The sequence below is a fragment of the Dendrobates tinctorius genome, unplaced genomic scaffold, assembly GCF_039654945.1.
Source record: "Dendrobates tinctorius isolate UK_male_01 unplaced genomic scaffold, ASM3965494v1 ptg000126l, whole genome shotgun sequence".
Lineage (NCBI taxonomy): Eukaryota > Metazoa > Chordata > Amphibia > Anura > Dendrobatidae > Dendrobates > Dendrobates tinctorius.
Window position 1 is genome coordinate 3,814,706 of NW_027361794.1, and position 27,916 is coordinate 3,842,621.

Consider the following 27,916-nt stretch of genomic DNA (forward strand, 5'->3'; position numbering starts at 1 on the left):
GGGATAGTGAGGGACTCAGGTATCCTGACCGGCGACAGGTGAAGAGCCTGTATAGGTAACGTTAGGAGTGTTCAGGGACACTGCCTCAGGGGAGTGCAGGAGGTCTCCACGTGCCCGTTCCCTATTGCAGGGTCCACCGTTGTAACTGTTTCTCTGGCGTTTCCCTTTTGTCTTGTTGTTTTAGTTACCGACCTGCGGGTCGTGTCACACAGGACAGTTACACGTGACACTGGTGATGTTTTTCTGTGTAGTGTGCAATGTAGGTACTTTACCTATATGATTTATATTATGCAAAAGTGTACGCAACATCACACTATTTCCTATTTTCTGTAATTTAATTATTAAAATAAAATTAGTCGCCTTCTTTAAAGCCGTATCCGATCCCTTTAAATACTTGGCAAAACAGTACCGTGTGGCTTAATCCACTATGACCAGAATATGTTGATGGCCACAGGTGGATTTCACTATAGGTCCCACCAAATCCATTGCTATCCGCTCAAATAGTACCTCTTTAATAGGCAAAGGTACCAATAGACTCCGGTAATGGGTAGTGGGTATGGTCAGTTGACACTCGGGAGATGATTCACAATACCTCTGTACCTCAGTATAAATCCTGAGCTAAAAGAACCGCTGCAGGATATGTTGGGTTTTATTTGCCCCTAAGTGACTCCCAGCATGTGTGAGTGTGCCATCTTTAGCACTACTCTACAGTACATCTGGGGCACTACCAGCTGTTCCACCACTTCATCCCAGATTTTATCCACCCTATATAAAAAATCGCGGTGGACAGCCTTGCGGGGGAAAACTGCCTCTGCACCCGCTTGCTGAGTTACCCCATTAATTACTATCACCGTTTCTCATGCCCGGGCCAGAGTGGTATCCTGGAGCTGAGCTGTCCCGAGTGTACTAGGGGACACTTCCATCACAGGGATTGACGGGGTCTCTTCGACATCTCCTGCCAAAACCTCTAGGGTAAACCTATCGGGGTTACACTTTGTCCCTAGGTTGGGAACCCCCTACGACAGGTATCCCTGACTTGGGATCTTTGCGTTCCGCACCTGGAATAACATTTGCCCTGGGAGGGTTAACCCTGTTCTCCCACAGGGACAGTCCCATATGGAAGGGTCTTCACCACTCCCACCACATGTTTTATCTCTCCACAAGGAGTGGAAAAAATAACCTCCGCGGTCAGGTACTCTCAAAGTTCACAATGTATACAAACCTCGCCCATATTCTTTCCAGTGGGTTCCAAGCCTGAAATCAACGACCCATGCTAGGCTTCCTGAGTCCAGGAGGACCTTGGCCTGGTGTCTGTCTGTTTATTCTTAGCTGGAACAGATGAGGTTCACCCAGCACAGATGAGGAGCAATGTCATGTATAAAGTCGTGAGTGGCCGTATACTCCTCAATCAGTCCAGCCACCTGGTCCGGAGTGCCCAGGTTCCTCTGCCCCACCCAATGCTGTATGGCTGCTGGCTAAGCCCTCACCAGCCAGTCAACCACCACCCTCTCTTACAATCTGGAAAGGGGTTAAGGTCTCAGGCTGAAGCCATTTTTTACCAGCTGCAGCAAGTCATATGCCTGATACATGGTGGGGCAAGACTCCACAAAGCCCGCACATATGCATTAACCCCCAGTTGATCAAAGATCTTGCCTCTCAGCTTCTCATAGTCAAATGCATCGTCCCGACTGAGGTCCAAGTAGGCCTTCTGAGCATTTCCCATTAGGAAGGGTCCACCACTTCAGCCGACTGGGACATCGGCAAGCTCTCCCATTCTATTTTGCATTCAAGCACAATGAGGAAAGCCTCCATATCATCCTCAGGGCCCATCTTCCTCAACGCTGACTGGGCTTTGTACCAGGCCTTAGAATGGATCAGGGTCGCTGGTGAGGGCACCTCCCGCAGAGCCGCAATCTGTTGCAGAATTTGTTGGTCTGCTGCTGCTGGTACAACTCCTGCTGCTGCCGCTGACTAAGGACCAGTTGCTTCAACAGCTCCTCCATTTTGTCGGCTGGCTTGGGCTGCAATGTTGCAGGCCTATTAACTGACATGCAATGGGCGTTGGGGTATGCCTCAGTTCACACTGCCCGCGTTCTCCACCAAGTTGTAGTGCAGCACCAATGAGGCAGCGACCCAGTAAAGTTCAAAGCAAAAGGTCTTTACTGTCCAACACTTACAAATGGAAAGCAAACGGTATCCTCTGGGTTGCAGCTGGGGAGTCAAAACAGTCCTTATCCGAGACCGGTTACCTTGGGCAACTGCACCGCCGTGTTACACCGAGGGCTGCCAGGCATTTTTGCTTCCCTTCGCTCCGTTTTACTTCACACAAGCTGGATGATGCAGAGCCACCGCTCTACAGTTTGCAAACCAAGATTGACACACGCAACCCTTTGTTGCAGAGTTTTTGGCCATGGGCCACTTGTAAGATCCTGCTTGAGGGAGTGAACTACCCCACTACCATATTATTGTTGTTCGCTTCAAAAATAAAAGCCCATGACAAGTTTTCTTAAATCTGCCTTGGGCAAATAGCTTGCCCAAGACCAAACTTATTTTTATTCTGCACTGCAACCACAGCTATGCCTGTGACTGCAATGCACTCCATTGGCCTCAATACGCTTCTATGTGCATCCTGGGGGATTCATATCGACCCTCACATTTGATCCCCCTTACTGCCAGATGTAGCGTACGTAGAATGTGTTGACAAGTTAGAAAATCACTTGAAGAAAAATATTATGATGGGCCTGTAAGAGAAAATGGAGGGTAATGATGCTGTTTCCTTCCTTGTAGAACCCTGATAAATTTATGGATGAATCTACCTTTTCTCCCTTCTGTGCTGCTGAATGTGCTCATACGGTCCCTACAAGGCCTGGTCCAGTGTTTCTGACCAAACTTCACTGTTATGATCGAGAACATTAAAGCGAAAACTGATTAAAATTATATTTTGGTTGATGACATCAGTCTTATGGTTGTTGTTTAAACTGTATTTGAAGTTTTCAGTTAATAAGATCCTCGTGCTTTGGGCCGACTTGTGGGCGGAACTTTATTAGGTTCTTTATTCTCATATTCATCCTTATGGGCTTAACTGACAGGTCACTGAGCTTTCAGTGACCTGCCTCCTATTTTAACCCTTTTCCAACATCGGGTGTAATGGTACACCGATGTCAGACTCCCTCCCTCCCTTTGATGTGGGCTCCGGCAGTGAGCCCACATCTTTCCCGGCACATGTCAGCTGTTTTGAACAGCTGACATGTGTCCAGAATAGCTGCGTGTGGAATCGCCATCCACCCGCGGCTATTAACTAGTTAAATGCCGCTGTCAAACGCTGACAGCGGCATTTAACTCGAGCTTCCGGCCATCGGGCCAGAAAACCGCCCACCGGTGACCCCGTCACGTGATCGCGGGTGTTAGGGTTCTAGGTAGAAACCCGAGAGTGGACCCTCTGGGTCGTGGCTCAAGAGCCCCCGAGGGCGAGCGGCCCAGGTGATGACCACCCCCTATACAGGGAGTGTTAGGGGCAGGCCCAAAGGGGATGGGACCACGACAGCCGGAACCAAAGGGACGACCCGGGGAGTATACAGAAGAGCAGATCAGAGAATGAGAGGGTATATGAGGAATTGAGTGGACCCGGGACGGGAGGAGACAGGCTGCGGAAACCGGGCAGGATCAGGACGGAGCCGGGACCAAAAGCTGGAATGGAAGGACACAAGGAGATTAGGAGACACTGACCTAGGGGTTCGGACAGAACACCAGAGAGGGGAAGGAAGCGAATTATGCCGGAGACAGACAGTTACTGAGACAGAGGACCAGGCGGGGAACAGGCACCGGGGAATACAGGATGGCGAAACAGAGGACCCGGGGAGAGAAGTAGGAGGACAGAACGAAGAGGAAGGCAACTGCAGGGAGAACTGGAGAGAGATCCCAGACGGAAAACCGGGCAGAGAGCAGAGCGCAGCAGGGGGTGCGCAGGGACCTGAGAGTCGGGGGTGACGCTGCGCAGGAACGCTAAGCGCCACGGATCATGACAAACAGGCGTCTTACCTGTCAAGACGCCACGCAGAAATACCCGGTGGGCGCCGCCATGATGGGGCGGAGCCACCGGGTCACGTGCTCCCAGGATGCCCAGCGGTCGGTGACAGGCGAGCGCGCATGCGCGGGCCTCTGACGCGCCGTGACCCTGCAAAGCCAGACAGGGGACGGCGCGAGACTGAAGAGGGAGGGCGCCGGGAGGAGGAGGACCCCAGGTGAGCGTCGAGGAGTGTAACAGCGGGTCACCGGTTCTTTGGCATGACAGCCTGGAGATCTCTATATTTGTCAGTGCCGGCTTGCTGTGAGTGCCACCCGGTGATCAGCACTCATGGCAAGTGAGCAATTCTGCTATATAGAGGCGATCTTATCATCGCCTCTATGTAGCAGAGCCGAACGAGCAATGGCAGCTTATATTCTCTCATGGAGACTATTGAAGCATGCCCAAAGTAAAAAAGGTCTTAAGTTACTTACCGGTATTTTTCGGAAGCCCATGACAGCAGCACGAGAGAGGGGATCTGCCCTTTAGGAACAGGAAACCTACAGATACAAAACGGCGGCACCTCTCCCACGTATCAGTCGGATTACAGAGCTTGAGAGGACCGCCTTGGTTAATGGCAAATAATATGTACAATATTTAAACCCGAACAATTTCACACACGTAAAAACTTATAAGAAGAAGAAGTGCGCACCCACACGTGAAGGGAGGGAAACTAAGGGTGCTGTCATGGGCTTCCGAAAAATACTGTTACCGGTAAGTAGCTTAAGACATTATTTGGACTCCCATGACAGCACCACGAGGGAATTAGAGATATATCTTAGGGAGGGACTACAGCCTGCAGTACCCTTAGTCTGAAGGCAAGATCTGAGGAAGCACCCATGTCCAGCCTATAATGATTATAAAAGGTGGAAGGAGAGGACCACGTAGCCGCATTACATATGTGGTTGATGGAAACTCCTGGTCTTTCCGCCCAAGAGGCTGCCATGGCTCGAGTGGAATGCGCCCTTAAATTCTGTGGAGCCGAACTGCCACCTGATGTATAAGCTAAAGAAATAGCCTCCCTAATCCACATTGCTAACGTACACTTTGACACTCTAAGGGTACCGTTACACCTAGCGATGCACCAGCGATCCCGACCAGCGATATGTCGCGGTCAGGATCACTGGTGCATCGCTAGGTGGTCGCTAGTGAGCTGCAACATAGGCAGATCTCACTAGCGACATCGCTGGGGACGGGGATCGCTACTTACCTGTCAGACGCGGCGATCCTGCGTCCTCCTGCCCGCGTCCACGCGTCGCTCGTCATCACAGCATGAAGCGCCGCAGGAAGCTGACGACGAGGAATGGTCCAGCAGCTTCTCGCGCGATCAGCGATAACCAGCGGGGGAGCCGGTCGGAGGTAAGTATCACATTCAGCGATATCGCTAGCAATATCGCTGCAACGTCACAAAATCGGTGACTTTGCAGCAATATTGCTAGCGATATCGCAGTGTGTAACGGGGGCTTAAGACCCTTCCTAGTGCTCTGGAAGGATAAAAACAAGGCATTGTCTTTTTTCCAACGATTAGTGAGAGAGAGATACTCTAGCAGATATCTCCTAACGTCTAACGTGTGAAGCTTCTTTTCCTTCTGGTTAGTTGGGTTGGGGAGAAAAGAAAGAAGGACTATCTCCTGTGAGCTGTGGAATTCTGAAGCAACCTTGGGCAAGTAAGCTGAATCTGGCCTCAAGCACCACCATGTCGTCCAAGAACTGCATATAAGGAGGAAGTCTAGAGTGCCTGAATATCACTTATTCTCCGTGCTGATGTTATTACGACCAAAAAAGCTACCTTGAGGGATAGAACCTTAATTGAGGCAGATGCCATGAGCTCAAACGAGGCCTCAGCCATAGACCAAGTTCAAGTCCGACGGTACGCACCTTACTTTGTGTATGGGCCTAGATCTGCCAGCTGCCTTAATAAACCTGGAAACCCAGTAATTACTAGCAATATCACCGCTAAATAAGGCACCTAGGGCTGATACTTTAGTAGTAGTTTAAGGGGACTAGTGGAAAGACCCAATTCAAGACCTCTCTAAAGAAATTCCAGAATCTGACCTATAGGTACCCCCTCTTCAGCTTTAAACTCAGAAGTGGCTAAGAATTTTCTCTAGATCCTAGTAATAATAATAATAATAAATTTTATTTCTATAGCGCCAACATATTCCGCAGCACTTTACATTTCAGAGGGGACCTGTACAGACGATAGACATTACAGCATAACAATAATCACATAGATCATAACAGATACCAAGAGGAATGAAGGCCCTGCTCACAAGCTTACAATCTATGAGAAAAAAGGTAGACACGAAAGGTGGGTGGTAACAATTGCCATGATTGTTTGGATCAGCCAAAATGTTAAGTGTGTAACAGCACAGACACAGAGGGCTGATAGATGCATAAAGCATGTGGGAACATGTTGTAATTACCTTCTTACTTTTAAGAAGGGTGGTTATTAAATTCGGGGAGACACTTCTATCCCTCAACAATGCCTTTTCAAATTCCACGCCATCAGGTAGAGTCCCGCTACTTGAGAATGGTTGACTGGACCTTGGGAGAGGAGATCCGGAAGATCTGGTAGTACCCAGAGACCGCAGACTGACATGGTCCTTAGCCATGAGAACCAAGCCCTTCTGAACCAAAAGGGAGCAATTAGTATAGTCCTTGCCCTGTCCTCTCTGACTTTCCTCACTACCTGAAGCAACAGGGATAATGGAGGAAATGCGTAGACCAGGTTGAAGTCCCACTTTCTCAGAAATGCGTCCACCATTAAGATTTTCCCAGGGATCCAGAGAACAGAATTGTCTTACTTGGTGGCAAAGAGGTCTATGTCCGGTTGACCCCACATGCGCACAATCTGGTCGAAGATGGCACCATTTAGTGACCATTCTCCTTCTCAATGTGTTGCGGCTTAGAAAGTCTGCTTTGGTATTGTCCTTTCCTTTTATGTGTAGCGCTGTCAAAGATAGAAAATGCCTTTCCGCTATCTGAAAAAGGTGCTCTGCCACTTCCATCGGGGCCCTGGATCGGGTCCCCCCTTGGTGGTTGATGTAGGTCTCCGCCACCTGGTTGTCGGAGAGAATTCTTACATGGTGACCCTTTCTTCTTTTTGTCATCCCACTTGGCTCAGTCCCTGGCAGGCCTTCCTGACAGAACCTTCTCCTGCTGAAGGGACGCCGGTAGGAAGAGGTCGACAGGCTGGGAAATTTCTTTTTCTCATCTCCCGCTTTATCCAGAAGCTCGTCCAAGACCGGACAAAAGAGGTATTCTTCACATGGGATAGCACAAAGTCTATATCTAGCCTGGATATCCCCCGGCCAACATTTTAACCGCAAAGCCCTACGAGCCGCGTTGGAAAGACCTGCTGCCCTAGCAGCCATCCTGACCGAATCCACTGAAGCATCGGACAGGAATGCTGCGGCCACCTGAATTACTGTAAGGGCTCCCAGAATAGTCACAAGAACTTTAACTGAGACTCAAGTTGGTCAAGCCAGACCATCATTGATCTGGCCGCACAAGTGGATGCCACTGCTGGCCTCAGGGAATTGGCCGCCATCTCCCAAATCCCCTTAGGAAAGTGTCCGCCTTCCTATCCAGAGGATCCTTAGGGTCCCCAGGTCCTCAAAAGGTAAGGATGATTTTTTGATATCTTAGCTACTGCTGCATCTAGCTTTGTGGCTTTATCCCAAGAACTAACAGCTGGGTCGTCAAAGGGGTATCTCTGCTTAAGGGCCAGAGGCAAGGAGCCCCTTTTTTCTGGCCTCTTCCATTCCTGGAGAATCAGACTCTGAATTTTTTCATTCAAGGGAAAGGATCTACGTTTTCTCTGATCCAATCTCCTAAACATGACGTCCTGGATGGAAAGTTCTGGCCTGGGTTCTACCATCCCCATTGTTCCTCTAACCGCCTTTACTAATTTGTCCAGGGGGAAGCAGAAGTGGACCGAGTCTTCCTCAGATGAAGATGATGAGGGAGATGAATCAGAGGAATCTTCATTCCTCCTCCAATAAGCAGAAGAATCTGATCCCAGAAAGTCTGTCTTACGCTCCTTCCCTTTGGAACTTTTCCCTTGAGTCAGGGACCTCATGGATTCCATTACTTCTGTTCTAATGATGTCTTTTAAACATGCGGCGAAGCTGGGAGTTTCTTCTGCAACCTAAGGGGGATTAAGTGAGAGGCAATGTAATCTATCCTAGAAACTAATGCTGTTCCCCCTTCCGGAGACCTCACCGTCTGCTGGACACTGGGGAAACATAACTTTTTCGGACAAGAGTCCGGTAGGGGGCATCCACATAGGTCGCATTCCCTGTGCTTTGACTTAACTGTGCACTTCTTCCCCTGGTAAATTGAAAACATAAGGGGAAGACTGCATCTCTGAGTGAATATTCACGAAGATCACTTACCAGTGTCTGCAGGAATAGGTACCGGATCATGAAGGGAGTATTTCTCAGCCGATGCTACTGACTCCTGCCTGGAAGAACTTCTGTGGCTGGATCAATCACTCATCTGGCCACGACCTGTACATCACAGGATTTTTGCCGGGCCATACGAGGCTTCTGAGTAGTGTGCTGACCTGCAGTTATTTCCTGCTGCAGTAGCTGCTGCTGCTCACTAGTCTCCATCATAGAAAATGGACTTAGAAGCATGGACTCCATATGGAGCCATCCATATATGCACTCACCCGCGGTATCCGGGTCAGTTGGTCATGGCCAGATGCCCCGCCTCTCCAGGATCTCCCGACCCCAGCACTCGTGGCCTGATCCCAGAACGCTGGGATCAACCCTGCCCAGGGCTCTGGAGACTCCTGAGAACGGCTGCCATCAGAGGACCCGCCGTGTTCGCAGTTGAGCGCTTCCGGAGTCGGTGACCCGGACGCACTCATAGGTCCCGCCCCCCCGACATCACCACGGCGACCCTGAGGACGCCGAACGCATCAGAGTGCCGCCCAGGAAAACCAGAGGACGAGCCCCAGCATGCCCACGGACCCGGACACCGCCGGACCCAGAGCACAGAGTCCCGCGCAAGTCGCACCCGCCGGCTGCTGCAGAGATCCTAGAGGGATACTTATCTCTGGCGCAGGCCCCATCCGGAGATGGAAATCCTCCGGACACTGGCCGTGGCCGGGGACCCCCACTACCTGAACCGAACGGCCGGGCCTGGGATCTGATGCTCCTCGCAGGTAACTGTAGGAACTGAGTCCCATCAGGAACAGGAAACCAACTGATGTGTGGGAGAGGTGCTGCCCTTTTGTATCTGTAGGTTTCCTGTTCCTGAAGGCGGATCCCCTCTCTCTTGGGAGTCCGAATAAAAAAATGTTTAAAATATTAAAACCATAAAAGAAATAAAAGTTAAAATCGCCCTCCTTTTGCCCCATTCAAAATAAAACAATAAAAAAATCAAATGTATACATATTTGCTATTGCCGTTTTCAGAATTTACCGATCAATAAAAAAAAGGATTAAATGTCGTAGCGAGAAAAAAATGTCAAAACGCCAGAATTACATATTTTAGTCGTCGTGACATTGCATTAAAATTCAATAACGGACATTCAAAAGCTTGTATCTGCACGAAATGGTATTATTAAAAACATCAGCTCGGCATGGAAAAAATAAGCCCTCACCCAACCAGAGATCACAAAAAATGGAGAGGGAAGTTTGGAATTTTTTTTGACCACTTAGAGAAAAAGGAACATAGACAAGTTTGGTGTCTATGAACTCGTAATGACCTGGAGAATCATAATAGTAGGTCAGTTTTAGCATTTATTGAACCTAGTAAAAAAGCCAAACAAAAAACAAGTGTGGGATTGCACTTTTTTTTGCAATTTCATCGCACTTGGAATTTCTTTTCCTGTTTTCTAGCACACGACATGGTAAAACCAATGGTGTCATTCAAAAGTACAACTCTTCCCACAAAAAACAAGCCCTCACATGGCCATATTGACAGAAAAATAAAAAATGACTCTGGGAAAAAGGGGAGCGAAAAACGGAAAAAAAAAACAAAACCGAAAAAAGCTCCATGGGTTAAGGGGTTAAATACTGCATATAATAATGTTGACTTTGAAAAGAAATCTACCTCTACCAAAATAGCGCTGTAGATGCTACTATGCATGCGCCGCTGCCATCTTGCTGGAGCCTTTTTTTTTCCGCTCCAAAAAAATGGCGCCGGCACATTAACAACGATCACTTGCAGGTGGACAGTGCTTGTGGAGATTGAGGGCATTGTTTGATGATAGATCCTAATGCGCCATTGATCGCTTGCAGGTGGACAGTGCTTGTGGAGATTGCTTGATGATAGATGCTAATGTGCCATTTTTTTGGAGTAAAAAAAAAAATAAATTGTCTCCAACATGGTGGCGCATGCGTAGTAGCATCTATCGGTAAGCGATGGATGCTACTGTGCAGGCTCTCCCACCTGCGTCATTTGGTTTGAGGTAAAAAATATTTTAAAAGCCAACACTATTATGCAATATTTAAAATAGGAGGCAGGTCCCTGAAGGATCAGTGACCTGTCAGTTAATCCCATTAGGATGAATATGAGAACAGAGCACCACATAAAGCCCCACCCACAGCACCCTCCACAGGCTTCCCCGGAGCATGAGAATCTCATTAGGCTTGTTTCACACATCCGTTTGTGTCCATCAGTCAAAATCTGCCGTTTTGCAAAAAAAATGGATCCGCCATCTTTCTTGGCGGCTGAAAAATTCTCTCTCTCTGGGGTCACACTAGCGAATGGCATCGGATGTGATATGCTAATGACCCTTGACTCCTGCCCTGCTGTGAGCGGGAGCCGAGTGTCATGCTACTGTGACCCGAGTCTCTCTCACAGAGCGGATCCAAGCACAGCTGCGGAGGAGGCAGAGAAACTAATTTCTCTATCTCCCCTGGCGTCGGCGTATATCGCACAGCACTCGGATGATATCCGAGTAATATGCGCTGTGTTACTCACACCCATAGACTTATATGGGCGCGAGTGCGCTGAGACTCGGCTGAGTCTCTGTGCCAATCGCATCATGCTGTGATTTCACTTGCACACTCAATACGCCCGAGAAAAAAACAGTGATGGGAACTGTCCCATAGATTAATACTGGTCCGAGTGCTATGCGATGTTTTATCGCATAGCACTCATCCGCAGTCAACGCTAGTGTGACTCCGGCCTAGCTGAAAACTACAAATGCAGATTAAACAACAACCACAAGATGGATTTCATAAACCAATATATCATTTTAATTAGTGTAATGGCGCTAACCTGACGATGCCTGTAGTTTACTTGGCAATATCTTGATGACAGGTTTGCTTTAAATGTGCAGTGAGGCCAAGTGTGAATTTCTGTACAATAACAACAGAGTTTCCCTTTATCCTGACTTTTCAATTTCTTTAAAAAAACAACAAATTTCAAACAGGATTACTATAAACTACAAAAAACATTACACCTGTGCCATGCTATATCTCTAATCTGTATGTGGCTGATGGCTGTAATATACATATGTACCACCGCCTCTGGGGGCAGTGTGTTTGGCCTCCACCCGAATCTTGCTGGGAATTGTAGTGGGATGCAGGAGGGTCTTCCTCTTCTGCCAGGGGTTGACTTGGGAAATCCCTGTACACACGTGGTATACACTCACAAAGAGATGAAGTTGAAACAGGTTTGTTGTGGAGGAAGGTAAATGGTAATTATGGTAAGGGGGAAGGCAAGTAATAATGAACAAAAAGTATTCGCAATTTACACATATAGAGATTCAGTTAAGGATTTGCAGTTAACTCGAACGTTAGGGACGACACATTCATTTTATAATAACAATAATAATCTTTATATAGCGCTAACATATTCCGCAGCACTTTACAGTTTGCACACATTAGCATCGCCGTCTCCAATGGGGCTCACAATCCAATTTCCCTATCAGTATGTCTTTGGAATGTGGGAGGAAACCCACACAAACACGGGGAGAACATGCAAACTCCTTGCAGATGTTGTCCATGGTGGGTTTTGAACCCAGGACCCACTAAGCCACCATGCCGCCCATTTATGTAGCAACATAAAACTCCTAGCTAAAACTGCTTAACTATGAATGGCTGCAGCCTAAAAAAACAACACAATTCACTGTTGTGGCCCAGTTGCCATGGATGATGGAGCTCTTGAAGACTTTATTGGTGCACATAACAAAACAAAACTTCCTTCACAGATAGTCCTATTATAGCTTCATCTGTGTAGAACCACTAGTCTCAGCAAGGCTCTCTTATAGAAAGTTATATATCTGTCTACAGTGGAACCACAATCCCCATCAATCAAGTCACTCTTTGAAGTAGCTGCTCTGTAGTCACACCGTTTTCCAGCCTTCAGCTTTAGGAACAACTCCCTTAGGAATGGGAGACAGAATTCTCCTTCTGTCTGTGAAGCCAGGGGGAGGAGAGCATTGCCGGACCATCTGGCTAGTCTGAGGTTCTTGTGCAATTACAAGGCTCACAGTCCTTCCACAGAGATTAGCAGAAGCATCAGTCTGCTCCTGTGGTGTTCTGGTCTCTCCTCAGTAATGGCTGACAGCCCTTATGTCCACTGGTCTCCACCAGTCTTTCCATCTTGCCCAGCTTGTTCCCCCCAGTCAGTCTCTTCCTCTGCTGTGCCTCCTCTCCTATGATGCAGATAGGAGCAATGTCTACTGGGAGTTGTAGTGCAACAAGGGATTCATTAACTTCTGCTGCTGTGAATGTTTGTTCAGAGACACAAGCTGCAGGGATTACACCCATGGGTCTCACTGCAGGTGTTACATATATACAGTGGGGAAAATAAGTATTGATACACTGACGATTTTGCAAGTTTTCCCACCTACAAAGAATGGGGAGGTCTGTAATTTATTTATTAACATTATTTTTAGCATCTATAATTATACAATAAAATTATATACAATTAATTTACAAACTGTCAGATTTACCTTATTTTTCAGACAATAAGACACACCGGACCATAAGATGCACCTAGGTTTTAGAGAAGGAAATTAGAAAAAAAAATTAAGCAAAAAGTGTTGACCATTTTCTACTTAATATCCCCTATCCTGGTATATATATGGTCTGCTCATCCCTATCCTGGTATACATGGCTCCCTCATCCCTATCCTGGTATGCATGACCTCCTCATCCACATCCTGGTATGCATGGCCCCCTCATCCCCATCTTGGTATGCGTGGCCCCCTCATCCTTATCCTGGTATGCATGCCTTCCTCATCCCTATAATGGTATGCATGGTACCCCTCATCCCTATCCTGGTAGGCATGGCCCCCTCATCCCTATTCTGGTATGCATAGCCCCCTCATCCCTATTCTGGTATGCATGGCTCCCTCATCCCTATCCTAGTATGCATGGCCTCCTCATCCCTATCCTGGTATGCATGACCCCCTCATCCCTATCCTGGTATGCATGGCTCCCTCATTCCTATCCTGGTATACATGGTCCCCCTCATACCCATCCTGGAATACATGGCCCCCTCATCCCTATCCTGTTATGCATGGCCTCCTCATCCCTATCCTGGTATGCATGGCCTCCTCATCCCCATCCTGGTATGCATGGCCCCCTCATCCCTATCCTGGTATGCATGCCTTCCTCATCCCTATAATGGTATGCATGGTACCCCTCATCCCTATCCTGGTAGGCATGGCCCCCTCATCCCTATTCTGGTATGCATGGCTCCCTCATCCCTATCCTAGTATGCATGGCCTCCTCATCCCTATCCTGGTATGCATGGCCCCCTCATCCCTATTCTGGTATGCATGGCTCCCTCATCCCTATCCTAGTATGCATGGCCTCCTCATCCCTATCCTGGTATGCATGGCCCCCTCATCCCTATTCTGGTATGCATGGCTCCCTCATCCCTATCCTAGTATTCATGGCCTCCTCATCCCTATCCTGGCATGCATGGCCCCCTCATCCCTATTCTGGTATGCATGGCTCCCTCATTCCTATCCTGGTATACATGGTCCCCCTCATACCCATCCTGGAATACATGGCCCCCCCTCATCCCTATTCTGGTATGCATGACTCCCTCATCCCTATCCTGGTATGCATGCCCCCCTCAATCCCTATAATGGTATGCATGGTACCCCTCATCCCTAGCCTGGCCCCCTCATCCCCATCCTGGTATGCATGGCCCCCTCATCCCCATCCTAGTATGCGTGGCCCCCTCATCCCCATCCTAGTATGCATGGCTCCCTCATCCTTATCCTGGTATGCATGGCCCCCTCATCCCCATCCTGGTATGCATGGCCCCCTCATCCCCATCCTGGTATGCATGGCCCCCTCATCCCCATCCTGGTATGCATGGCCCCTTCATCCCTATCCTGGTATGCATCGCCCCCTCATCCCTATCCTGGTATGCATGGCCCCCTCATCCCTATTCTGGTATGCATGGCCCCCTCATCCCTATCCTGGTATGCATGGCCCCCTCATCTGTATTCTGGTATGCATGGCCCCCTCATCCCTATCCTGGTATGCATGGCCTCCTCTTCCCCATCCTGGTATGCATGGCCCCCTCATCCCTATCCTGGTATGCATGGCCCCCTCATCCCTATTCTGGTATGCATGGCCCCCTCATCCCTACCCTGGTATGCATGGCCCCCTCATCCCTATACTGGTATGCATGGCCCCCTCATCCCTATCCTGGTATACATGCCCCCTCATCCCTATTCTGGTATGCATGGCCCCCTCATCCCTATCCTCGTATGCATGGCCTCCTCATCCCTATACTGGTATGCATGGCCCCCCTCATCCCTATTCTGGTATGCATGACTCCCTCATCCCTATCCTGGTATGCATGCCCCCCTCAATCCCTATAATGGTACGCATGGTACCCCTCATCCCTAGCCTGGTATGCATGGCCCCCTCATCTCTATTCTGGTATGCATGGCTCCCTCATCCCTATCCTAGTATGCATGGCCTCCTCATCCCTATCCTGGTATGCATGACCCCCTCATCCCTATCCTGGTATGCATGGCTCCCTCATTCCTATCCTGGTATACATGGTCCCCCTCATACCCATCCTGGAATTCATGGCCCCCTCATCCCTATCCTGTTATGCATGGCCTCCTCATCCCTATCCTGGTATGCATGGCCTCCTCTTCCCCATCCTGGTATGCATGGCCCCCTCATCCCTATCCTGGTATGCATGCCCCCCTCTTCCCTATAATGGTATGCATGGTACCCCTCATCCCTAGCCTGGTAGGCATGGCCCCCTCATCCCTATTCTGGTATGCATGGCTCCCTCATCCCTATCCTAGTATGCATGGCCTCCTCATCCCTATCCTGGTATGCATGGCCCCCTCATCCCTATTCTGGTATGCATGGCTCCCTCATCCCTATCCTAGTATGCATGGCCTCCTCATCCCTATCCTGGTATGCATGACCCCCTCATCCCTATCCTGGTATCCATGGCTCCCTCATTCCTATCCTGGTATACATGGTCCCCCTCATACCCATCCTGGAATACATGATCCCCTCATCCCTATCCTGGTATGCATGGCCTCCTCATCCCTATCCTAGTATGCATGGCCTCCTCATCCACATCCTGGTAGGCATGGCCCCCTCATCCCTATTCTGGTATGCATGGCTCCCTCATCCCTATCCTAGTATGCATGGCCTCCTCATCCCTATCCTGGTATGCATGGCCCCCTCATCCCTAGTCTGGTATGCATGGCTCCCTCATCCCTATCCTAGTATGCATGGCCTCCTCATCCCTATCCTGGTATGCATGACCCCCTCATCCCTATCCTGGTATCCATGGCTCCCTCATTCCTATCCTGGTATACATGGTCCCCCTCATACCCATCCTGGAATACACGATCCCCTCATCCCTATCCTGGTATACATGGCCTCCTCATCCCTATCCTAGTATGCATGGCCTCCTCATCCCCATCCTGGTATGCATGGCTCCCTCATCCCTATCCTAGTATGCATGCCTCCCTCATCCCTATCCTGGTATTTATAGTCCCATCATCCCCATACTGGTATGCATAGTCCTCTCATCATCAGTTGCAGGACGCCGGCGACTGCAGCTAACACTGTGCTCGCTGCTAAAGAGCAATGAATATTCACTGCTTTCCATTCCCATGGGTGTGGAATGGAGTGAATGTTCATTTCTCTTTAGTAGAGGGCACAGGATTAGCCGCACCAGCTGGCTCCCGTCTCTTGTGACCAGCTGCTCCTCCGCTGTTGCTCCCCCACCTCCCTACCACAGCCAGAGCAGGGACATCCAGACTATGACACACCCCAATTTTCCTCCACATTTTTGGAGGAAAAAAGTGTGTTTTATAATCTGAAAAAATATGGTAGTCTCCTTTCTTCCATTTTCAAAATGAAAGGATCATAAACAGAGTAATTGAAAAAGAAAATAAACAAACATATAATTTCCCAACTTCCTTCCTTCTCCCCAGACATGCAAGATATACTATACTTCCAGTGTTCACTTCTATCCTATCATTCTCTTGATCACAGTAGCCCCACGGATGTTGTACTTGCTTATTTAATCTCTATACAATGTTCTGTTAGCCAGTATCTCAGCTCCCCCTTTTCCCTCCACCTTCTGATCAGCTTTTTTTTAAGCTCCGCAGTGTTCCACCCAAGTCTTCCAGTAAATACCAACTGGTCTGGTCAAAGGGCCTCATGAATTTATGAAGTTCCTCCTATGTATAATAAGTGAATAAAAAGCCTTCCCGTTTTATCATAAGTGATTTTACATATCTCTCCTTATCACATGTAGTGTCCTTCCTTTCCAAGTGGAATATGGCCGTCACTCTTTCACTTGGCTGATTATCTCCTTCCAATTTGGAACAGATTCAGATAACTAATGTTGTAACAAGCTTCTTGTGGAAATTAAACAGATAGTATTGAATATTGGGGTTGGTTTTTCCTTCTCTTTTTGTTGTACATCTTCCTCACTCTTCCAGTAATGGAAAAGAAATGGTAACATAGTCATAGAATGGTAGAATGGTCAGAGTCAGAATGCTGGAGTTGGAAGGGACCTCCTGGGTCATCTGGTCCAACCCCCTGCTCAAAGCAGGATTCACTAAATCATCCCATACAGATGTCTGTCCAGCCTCTGTTTGAAGACTTCCATTGAAGTCTTCAAACAGCCTGTGGTAGCCTCTTCAAACAGTGGCAGCCTGTTCCACTCATTGATCATCCTCTCTGTCATAAAGTTTTTTCTAAGATCTAATCTGTGTCTCCTATTCAGTTTCATCCCATTGCTTCTAGTCTTTCCTTGTGAAAATGAGAATAAAGATGATCCTTCTACAATGTGACAGCTCTTGAGATATTTGTAGACAGCTATTAAGTGTCCTCTCAGTCTTCTTTTTTACAAGCTAAACATTCCCAAATCCTGTAACCGTTCCTCATAAAACATGGTTTGCAGACCAGTCACGATTCTGGTCGCTCTTCTCTGAACTTGCTCCAGTTTGTTGATGTCTTTTTTAAAATGTAGTCCCCAAAACTGGACACAGTATTCCAGATGAGGTCTGACCAAAGAGGAGTAGAGGGCAATAATGACTTCACGTTATCAAGGCTGTATGCTTCTGTTAATACATCCCAGAATTGTATTTGCCTTTTTTGCTGCTGCATCACACTGTTGACTCATATTCAGTCTGTGATCTATTAGTAAACCCAAGTCTTTCTCACATGTGCTGTTGCTTAGCCCTATTCCTCCCATTCTGTATATGCTTTTTTTCATTTTTATTGCCCAGATGTAGTACCTTGCATACTAATTATAGAAGGACCCCACGTCGATTTTTTTTGGGGGGGTCCCCTATTTTAATAGCCAGTAAAGGCTAAATATACAGCTGCAGGCTGATACTCATAGACTGGGAAGATCCATGGGTATTATCCCCTTCCTAGCCTATAAACATCATCCCACAGTCACTGACTTTCCCTCTCTGGTGCAAAAAATTGTGCAAGAGCCCACATCATTTTTTCCCCCGAAAAGATTATTTTATTAAATACATACATGTTCCCTAATTTGCACACACACTGTACTAATTGTATTGGTCACACACATCTATATATCTAACTATTCTGCATGGATTTACTCTATGTAAACCATGTCTTCTATCCTGTTGGCTCCTGCAGTGATTTTACAGGAGCCAACAAATGAATTAACGGCTATACTTCTATGTATCTCTCTATGCAATATATTATATATACACATACACCTATTCTGTGTATTCTACACCTATCTATTGTATTCTAACAGGTCAGTGTGATTTTATTGTACACCACACATTAATTGCCGACTTTTCAAAGGACACCGGTGCGTATTTCTCGCAAGCCACACAGATGGTCCGTGTGGTGGGCGATTTTTTTTTTTCTCGCACCCATAGACTTGCATTGGCAAGTCTCGGCCGATATACGCATACAATCACAGCATTCTCCGATTTCACTCGCACGTATAATATGGCCGAGAAAAAAAACTATGTTGGGAGCTGCCCCATAGATTAACAGTGGTCCGAGTGCTATGCGATTTTTTTCTCGCATAGCACTTTTCTGTATTCCTATCTAGTGTGACTCCAGTCTAATGTACGGTGGCTCAGTGGATAGCACTGCAGCCTTGCAGCGCTGGGGTCCCACCAAGGACAACATCTGCAAGGAGTTTGTATGTTCTCCCCGTGTTTGTGTGGGTTTTCTCTGGGCACTCCGGTTTCCTCCCACATTCCAAAAACATACTGATAGGGAATTTAGATTGTGAGCCCCATTGGGGACAGTGATGATAATGTGTGCAAACTGTAAAGCGCTGCGGAATATGTTAGTGCTATATAAAGATTATTATTATTACAGAACTTAATATTTGGTACAGAAACCTTTGTTTGCAATTAGAGGTCAATTATAGACACTTCTCCATTCTTTGTAGGTGGGAGCTCTGGTTTCATGGGAGTCACTCCATGTGATAAATTGCATTATATTTTATATCCTAAGGAATTCAGATTACTGCACAATCTCTCCTGAAATTTGGAGCACTAATACTTTCTCTACTTTTCTGGTTAGAACTCATAGTAGCTCCAATGGTCCATCATAAATTATTGCAACTCAATTTACTTTTGGACATAAGCGACATACTGTAAGTCTTTGTTGAGGATGTAACGTGTTTTTTGTATTTTATATCTTATTTGTTTACAGTTTTTCATTTGGTATGATTTGTGGTGGGATTAGCCTGCCTCCCTTATGTGAGTCTGCTGTCACGCTCAGACACGAGTATGTCCAGCGGACAACACAGCATATAAATACAAATGGAACGGGAGACGGGACACCTCCTGACACCGACCTGTGCCTGTCCCTAAGCTTCCCTAAGGCCTCTTTCAGACTTCTGTCTTTTGACGTCAGTTCCAAACCGTCAAAGCGTGAAAAGACGGATCCGTTGCAGATTGGCAAAAAAACTGATGCATCGGATCCGTTTTTTGGACGGATCCATTGCAGCAGCCAGTGTATGAAAGAGAGAGAGAGAATTTTTTTTTTTTCTGTGCCAGAACGGCTGTTAGGGTTAAATTACATGAATGGAAATTCTTCCGGGCATGCTCAGTTTAAAAAAGCGGGTCCGCCGCAGACAAAAAACGTTACTATGTCCGTCTACTCAAGACGGCGGGCGCTGAAATTCCAACGGATCCGTCAAATAACTGATTCAACGGATGACCATCTGTCGCAATCCGCCGCTACTGCAAGTCTATGAGAAAAGAACGAGTTCCCCCCCCAAAAAAAGACAGATCCCTTTTTTTCAAAAAAGGGCGGATTTCGACTGACGTCAAAAGACTGAAGTGCGAAAGAGGCCTAACGCCCTATGCGGATCCTCCCCCCACCCCGCTGCCGTCACATGCCTAGTTCCTCCTGACTGTCACTTCTACCAAACCAGGCTAGTGCACTGACTGGCAAGGATGCTAGCCTCGCCACTGCAGATGTTATAACACAGGGGGAGACACAAACAAGGGACAGACAAAAAGGATACTACTCAGCTTAGGATCTACTGCTAAGCTCCACAGCAGCAGAGTAAACACCACCAGGATAACAGAATTCCAGCAGCAGCAGTACCACAGGCAGAGGCGAGCTCCACACACCTAGCTTGTCTGCATAGAAGAAAACTCCAGCTGATGTTTCATGTAACTGTTTAAAGGGAGTTGAGAGTGGTTACCAACCAACATCAGCTGATGAGCCTAAAAGAATCTGCCAACAAGAGACTGACATTATCTCTTGGCTGGACCAAAGGAAAAAAAAATCATTTAAATTCCAACAGACCCAGAGCAGCTACGAATCCCTTAAGAATTTGGGACATCTGCAACTCACAGGTGGTCTTTAACCCCTTTACCCCCAAGGGTGGTTTGCACGTTCATGACCGGGCCAATTTTTACAATTCTGACCACTGTCCCTTTATGAGGTCATAACTCTGGAAAGCTTCCATGGATCCCGGTGATTCTGACATTATTTTTTCGTGACATATTGTACTTCATGTCAGTGGTAAAATTTCATTCATATAACTTGCTTTTATTTGTGAAAAAACGGAAATTTGGCGAAAATTTTGAAAATGTCACAATTTTCCAACTTTTAATTTTTATGCCCTTAAATCACAGAGATATGGCACAGAAAAAACTTAATAAGTAACATTTCCCACATGTCTACTGTACAGCAGCACAATTTTGGAACCAAATTTTTTTTTGTTAGGAAGTTATAAGGGTTAAAAGTTGACCAGCAATTTCTCATTTTTACAACACCATTTTTTTTAGGGACCACATCACATTTGAAGCCACTTTGAGGGGTCTATATGATTGAAAATACCCAAAAGTGATACAATTCTAAAAACTGCACCCCTCAAGGTACTCAAAACAGCATTCAAGAAGTTCATTAACACTTCAGGTGCTTCACAGGAATTTTTTGAATGTCTTAAAAAAATGAACATTTAACTTTTTTTCACAAAAAAAATTACTTCATGTCCAATTTTTTTTTATTTTACCAAGGGTAACAGGAGAAATTAGACTGCAAAAATTATTGTGCAATTTGTCCTGAGTACGCTGATACCTGATATGTGGGGGGGACCACTGTTTCGGCGCATGGCAGAGCACAGAAGGGAAGGACTGCTGTTTGACTTTTTCAGCGCAAAATTGGCTGGAATTCAGATCGGACGCCATGTCACGTTTGGAGAGCCCCTGATGTACCTAAACATTGGAAATCCCCAAGTGACATCATTTTGGAAACTAAATCCCCCCAAGGAACTTATCTAGATATATGGTGAGAATTTTGAACCCCAAGGGCTTCACAGAAGTTTATAACGTACAGCTGTACAATTAAAAAATCATATTTTTTCCACAAAAATGATCTTTTCACCCCCAATTTTTCTTTTATCAAGGGTAACAGGACCCCAACAGTTATTGTATAATTTGTTCTGAGTACAATGATACCCCATATGTGGGGATAAACCACTATTTAGGTGCATGGCAGAGCTCAGAAGGGAAGCAACGCCATTTGAATTTTTTGTCTGGTATTGAGATCGGACGCTATGCTGCATTTGGAGAGCCCCTGATTTGCCTAAACAGTGGAAACCCCCCTCAAATGACACCATTTTGGAAACTAGACCACCCAAGGAACTTATCTAGATGTGTGGTGAGCACTTTGAACCACCAAGTACTTCACAGAAGTTTATAATGTAGAGCCATAAAAATAAAAAAAATCATATTTTTTTCCACAAAAATAATATTTTTGCCCCTAATTTTTTATTTTCCCAAGAGTAGCAGGAGAAATTGGACCCCAAAAGTTTTTGTGCAATTTGTCCTGAGTAGGCTGACTTTTTCAACCCAGAATTGGCTGGAATTGAGATCAGACGCCATGTTGCGTTTGGAGAGCCCTTGATGTGCCTAAACAGTGGAAACCCCCCAATTCTAACTCCAACCCTAACCTCAACACACCCCTATCCCTAATCTCAGCCCTAACCCTATCCCTAACCCTAATGTGTAAATGGAAATGAATACTTTTTTTTTTAAATTATTTTTCCCTAACTAAGAGGGTGATAAAGGAGGGTTTGATTTACTATTTTTAGCGGGTTTTTATGTTTGGCAGCTGTCACACCCTAAAAGACGCTTTTCATTGTAAAAATAGTTTTGCATAACCACATTTTGAGAGCTATAATTTTTCCATATTTTGACCCACAGAGTCATTTGAGGTCTTATTTTTTGCGGGACGAGTTGACGTTTTTATTGGTATTTTTGGGATTTTCGAGACGCGGAATGAACAAAAACCAGCATTTATTTGCATTTACACCGTTCCGTGAGTGGTAAGATTGATAAAGCGGTTTTATTCTTCGGGTCAGTACGATTACAGTGATACCTGATTTATGTCTTTTTTAATGTTTTGGCGCCTTTTATTTTTTTTCGCTGATGATGCTGTATGGCGGCTCGATTTTTGCGGGACAAGCTGACGTTTTCAACGGTACCATTTTTATTGATATACGTCTTTTTGATCGCGTGTTATTGCACTTTTTGTTCAGCTGTACGATGATAAAGCATTGTTTTTTGCCTAGTTTTTTTTTTTTTTTTTTAAGGGGTTCACTAAAGGGGTTAACTAGTGGGACAGTTTTATAGAGCGGGTCGTTACGGATATGGCAATACTAAATATGTGTATTTTTATTGTTTTTGTTTAAAAAAAAAAATTATTAGAGATTTTTTATTATTATTATTTATTTAAGGATTTTTTTTATAAATTGTTTTTACACTTTTTTTTTCACTTTATTTTATTGTCCCAATGTGGGACATTACAATAAAGTGTCAGATCAGCGATCTGACAGGCACTGCAGAGGCTTTGTCAGCGCCTGCTCTCAGCAGGCACTGAGGAAGCCGCCTCCCTGCAGGCCCCCGAAGGCCCCCACGGCCATATTGGATCCGGGGGCCTGCAGGAAGGAGACCCTCGGAGCAGCGCAGCACATCACGCTGCTCTGAGGGTCTCAGGGAAGCACGCAGGGAGCCCCCTCCCTGCGCAATTCTTCCCTAATCCCCTGGTACACTGCGATTGTGTTTGATCGCAGTGTGTCGGGGGCGGTCCGTGACTGACCACCCCTGACACATAGTGCCAGGTGTCAGCTGTGATAATCAGCTGACAACCGGCCGCGATCAGTGGCGCTCCCACCGTGAGCGCCGCTGATCGCTATGATGTACTATCCCGTCCCCGGTCATATGGGCCCGGGTACCGCGGACGGGATAGTACGTCAGATGTCAGGGGTTAAAAGAAGGTTTCCGCTGTCTCTTCCGAATGCCGGAGATCTAAAGTTACTAGTTGTTTGGTGGTGTGAGATGGGAAGAAGAATAGTCAGATAGCTGAGTCACAACCAAGAGGGCAGAGAAAATACAAAATCAGAAGACGCAAGTAGTTATTAAATGGGCCAGGGTCACAACAGGAAACAAATACACAAGCCAGCAGCTGAACACAGATGACTGAACCAGAGGAGAACAAGGCTGTATCTGGCAGTTGCCAGCTATTTGCTTCGAGCCTTAGTAGGGTCTGATGCTTTCAAATTGACTGAAGTAAGGAGTAGATTACTTCAAATAGCCAGCACATACACTCAGGCTGTCAGACTGGATGGTACTACATGTCCCAGGCACCCTAATCTTAGTGGCTACACAGTCTGCACCGATCTGAGCTTTTGGTTCCGATGTCTCCTACATCACCAAGCTGCCTGCAGAATGAATAAGGCGGTGCCTAATGGCAGAAGCAGACGTCGAATGAGCAGGTCCCAGAACAAATGGGGCAAGGGACACACCATTTGCAGAAGCCCTAGTATGACAAAATGTCAGAACATGAAAACAATTGAAATCCCCATAAAGTGATTCCATTTTGTAAATTATAACCCACAGTGAATTAATCTATAGGAGTAGTGACTATTTTGACTCCACAGGCACTTTCCTGAAATTAACATGCAGTGGATGTTTGACAGTGAAAATTGCATATTTGACAATTTATTACTCAGCACATAGTGCCCAGATTGTGCTCCAGGAGACCAACAATGTAAATTAAGCGGGTTCTTCCCACTGTAGTAATGCCAAATACATGGATGCTAAATGTGGTTTGGGCACACTGCAAGGCTCAGAAGTGAGGAGCAGATTTGAGTTTGGGAGAGCAGAGATTGGTGTATGGAATCCACGTTGCTTTTCGAGAGCCTTTGAGCCACTAATAATGTGGAAACCTCTGTTTTTCCATTGACAGATGATGGACCTGAGTAGGGGATTGTTTTCTTTGTGAGATGAGTAGAGATTTTTATTGGTATAATTTTCACCTACATAACATTGGTTGCTTTTTATTCCATATTTGGGAGGCAGATTGAACAAACAGTTGAACACTGCGCTCTGCTAGTTTATCCTATGAGGTTTTGAAGAATTCAATATTTTTACATAAACTGTCTGTAAAAATGGCAAGTTAGGTAGAAATGTTAAATGACATTCAAAGATATTTTATTGAAAATTAATAACTGGTTTTATTCTTGGCAGATGACTGTACCAGATCAGAGGGACAGCTGACATCTTCAATTTTTAAATCAGATGATTTTGAAATTCCACAGGATACAACTGAAGTTAATGCCATTACTCCAGATACACTATCATCCCTTCACAGCAAAGATCTGTCATCTGTTCCTATGAAACAGATTATGTCTTCTGATTCATTACCAACTGCTAAGGAAAATCAAAGACACAAAATAAGCGTTAAAAAACAAACTGCTCTTAAAAGAAAGAAGCCATTTTCTCATTCAGAATATGGAAATAGTTTTCCCATTGAAAACTCTTTTCTTAAACATCAAAAATTTCACACAGACGATAATAGATTTTCTTGTTCCAAATGTGGGAAATGTTTTAACCATAAATCAGATTTTGTTAAGCACCAGAGAACTCACACAGGGGAAAAGCCTTTTTCATGTTCAGAATGTGGGAAATGTTTTACCCAGAAATCAAATCTAGTTAGTCACCAGAGAACTCACACAGGGGAGAAGCCTTATTTCTGTTCAGAATGTGGGAAATATTTTACACTCAAATCAAATTTTGTTACACACCAAAGAACTCACACAGGGGAGAAGCCTTTTTCCTGTTCAGAATGTGGGAAATGTTTTAATCAGAGAGCATATTTGGTTAAGCACCAGAGAAGTCACACAGGGGAGAAGCCTTTTTCCTGTTCAGAATGTGGAAAATGTTTTGTGAAGAAATCATCTCTTCTTGGTCACCAAAGAATTCACACAGGGGAGAAGCCTATTTCATGTTCTAAATGCAGTAAATGTTTTTCACAAAAATAGACTCAATAAACTTTAGAGAATTCACATAGGGGAGAAATCTTTTCATGTTCAGAATGTTTCTGAACATGAAAGAATATGTTTTAACTGAAAATTGTGTTTTCTTAAAGGGGTTGTCCACTACTAGGACAACTCCTTGTCATTCTTCATGTTTGGCCTCATTAAAATAAAAACACTCAAACTCACTTTCCTTGCTAGCGCCGTTCCAGTAGTGTCAGCACTTGCATTTCTGAGGATCACATGAGGTTGCTACATTACACAAGCCCTGCACCCAATCAGCGCTGGTTTCACTCTCCTCTTCTTTGGAAGTTTTGAACATCAACAGGAAGGCAGGGTTGCAGCAGCTCTCTGCTTTCTTCCTGTTGTTCGATTTGTCCGAAGGTGGGGACAGTGATGCCAGCGCTGATCGGGCACAGGGCGTACATGACGTAACAAGCTCACATGAGAGCCGGGAACACAAGTGCCGACATCGCTGGAGTGGCGCCAGCATGGGGGTTCTGTTTAAGTGTAGTTGTTTTAACAGAAACAAACATGAGGAGTGATGAGGGGTTGTCCAAGTTGTGGACAACTTCTTTAAACATCAAAAATCCCATATCATATCTAGAGTGTGAAAAATGAATTACAGGAAAATCATATTTTGTTGACCAACAAAAATAACTCAAACAGAGAAGAAACTATTTGTTATTGACAAATTGTACAAAGTCATATAACAGACAGTCATATAATTAAATAAAAAATGGAAATTACTTTATAACTTACCTTATTTTTTGTACTATAAGACACCCTTTTAGAAAGAAAATATCTTGCTAATAAGTGAGTGTGCCTTATAGACTGGAAGCAGCTTCCTGTGAAAGAGGAGAACGCTGAGATTGTGTCCTTCCTGATCACTAATAAGAGAACAGCGCTCTCTACTTCTGCCAGATACTTATCTAACTGATGCAGAGCAGCACAGTAAGATATGGGGACCTGCACAGAAGCTGCACGTTTTGAGTGAGCAGCTGAAGAACCTTACATCTGACTAGATCAAGGACCTTTTCCGATCATGTAAGTGTAGTATGTTGGTGTTTTCTATTATAAACAATAATGATACAGTAATTCAATTTGGCCACCAGAGGTCACCTTTGAGTAACAGACAGAAAACTCTGGAAACAGGAAATGAAGACTCAGAGACTTTGCCTGGAAAATGAGAAGAAGGAGCTTGTTGGAGAGACTGAGTGAAATCCAGAGCTTGAAGGATTTTTGTTTGGACAGCGTGGTTCAAAGAAAGTGTCTCCTGTGAGTAAACTGAGAAGTGTGACCGGTCACCGACTGTGTAGTTAGGGATAGTTAGATAGAGATCGCAGCATATTCAAGGACACTCTGGTTACTAAGAATTGCCTATGAACTGATAAATACTGTATGGATTCCTGGATATCAAGACTCTGGCTTTGAAATATTACTGGAACTGATTGTGAACTTTATCTGTATCTGCAACAGAAGATTTGGTGACCTAGAAGGCTGTTTAGTCTGGTGGCTCAGTTGTTTACTATTGAAGCATATTCTGTGAAGGCGTATGCTCGGAACGCTCACTAATAAGACAGCATAAACACAGTATATACAGATTGCACTGTGTTAGTTTAAGTAATTTATAGGGTAGCTATATATTTTAAGGGGAAAAAGGGTACTAGTGTCTTATTGTAATTAAAGCGGGAGGCGGGAGTAAGATTGTATTCTGAAAGGACCACGTGTCACAGTCGCGGTAGAACCCCGTATAGGCCTGTTACGGATAAGGGAGGGAGTGGCATAGTCTTGGGGTAGTCTGATTCCTGTCCGTGAAGCTGGCACTTGGGGTCTATCAGGCTTCATAATTTGTTCTTTGTGGCCGTTGTGGCCCATATTTTGTTGAGAGAGAGAATTCTGTTATTCTTTGCATCAGTTATAAAGAAAAGTTGGTTTACTTTCATATTGTGTTCTGAGTCATTCATAGCAGCGCCGTATTCCAATCCCAAGCAACGACTGGCGTACCAGATGCTACATAATCACATGACCTGGAAGGAACGGCAAAATGGGGTAATGTATGTACAGTGTATGGGTATGAAATTTTGCCTATGTAGCAGAGCTGTGTGTATGTAAGTGTGAATATGTAGCAGCGCTGTGTGTGTGTGTAAATGCATGAGTAGCAGAGCTGTGTGTATGTAAATGTGCATATGAAGCAGAGCTGTGAGTGTAAATGTTTATATATAGTAGAGCTGTGTGTATGTAAATGTGCCTCAGTAGCAGAACTGTGTAAGTAAATGTGCGTATATAGCATAGCTGTGTGCATATTTAACAGAGCACTTCCTGTGTGCCTGCTGACACTCACAGCCAGAGAGCTGGAGTCCTCACCTTTGTATGTGAGAGTTAACCCTTACCTCCCTCTTTGCTCCCAGCTTGTGCTGTTGTATGTCCTGTGCAGGACAGGTAAGGGTTACGTCCCCCATAGTGCTCCCACTGTGATCTGTGGCTTATCACATCAACTTCATAGAATGCAATAAGGATTCTCACCCCCTCCTGTCCGCTCCTGCCCAAATGTGATGTGGATCTATGCATGTGGAATAGAGGTGGGAGAA

The 27,916-nt window shown here is 45.7% G+C and overlaps 2 protein-coding genes across 2 annotated transcripts in view; one reads left to right on the forward strand and one right to left on the reverse strand.

The window, feature by feature from the left end:
• LOC141047041 (uncharacterized) overlaps nucleotides 1–27,270 on the forward strand; it is a 49,821-nt gene extending 22,551 nt beyond the window's left edge. Inside the window, exon 6 of the mRNA XM_073541967.1 lies at nucleotides 24,538–27,270. Within this exon, the coding sequence (XP_073398068.1) occupies nucleotides 24,538–25,331 (794 nt within the window). The 3' untranslated portion in view covers nucleotides 25,332–27,270. The remainder of the gene's footprint in view (nucleotides 1–24,537) is intronic.
• Nucleotides 1–27,916, reverse strand: part of LOC141047266 (uncharacterized) — an 801,716-nt gene that overhangs the window by 453,427 nt on the left and 320,373 nt on the right. The window lies entirely within an intron of this gene.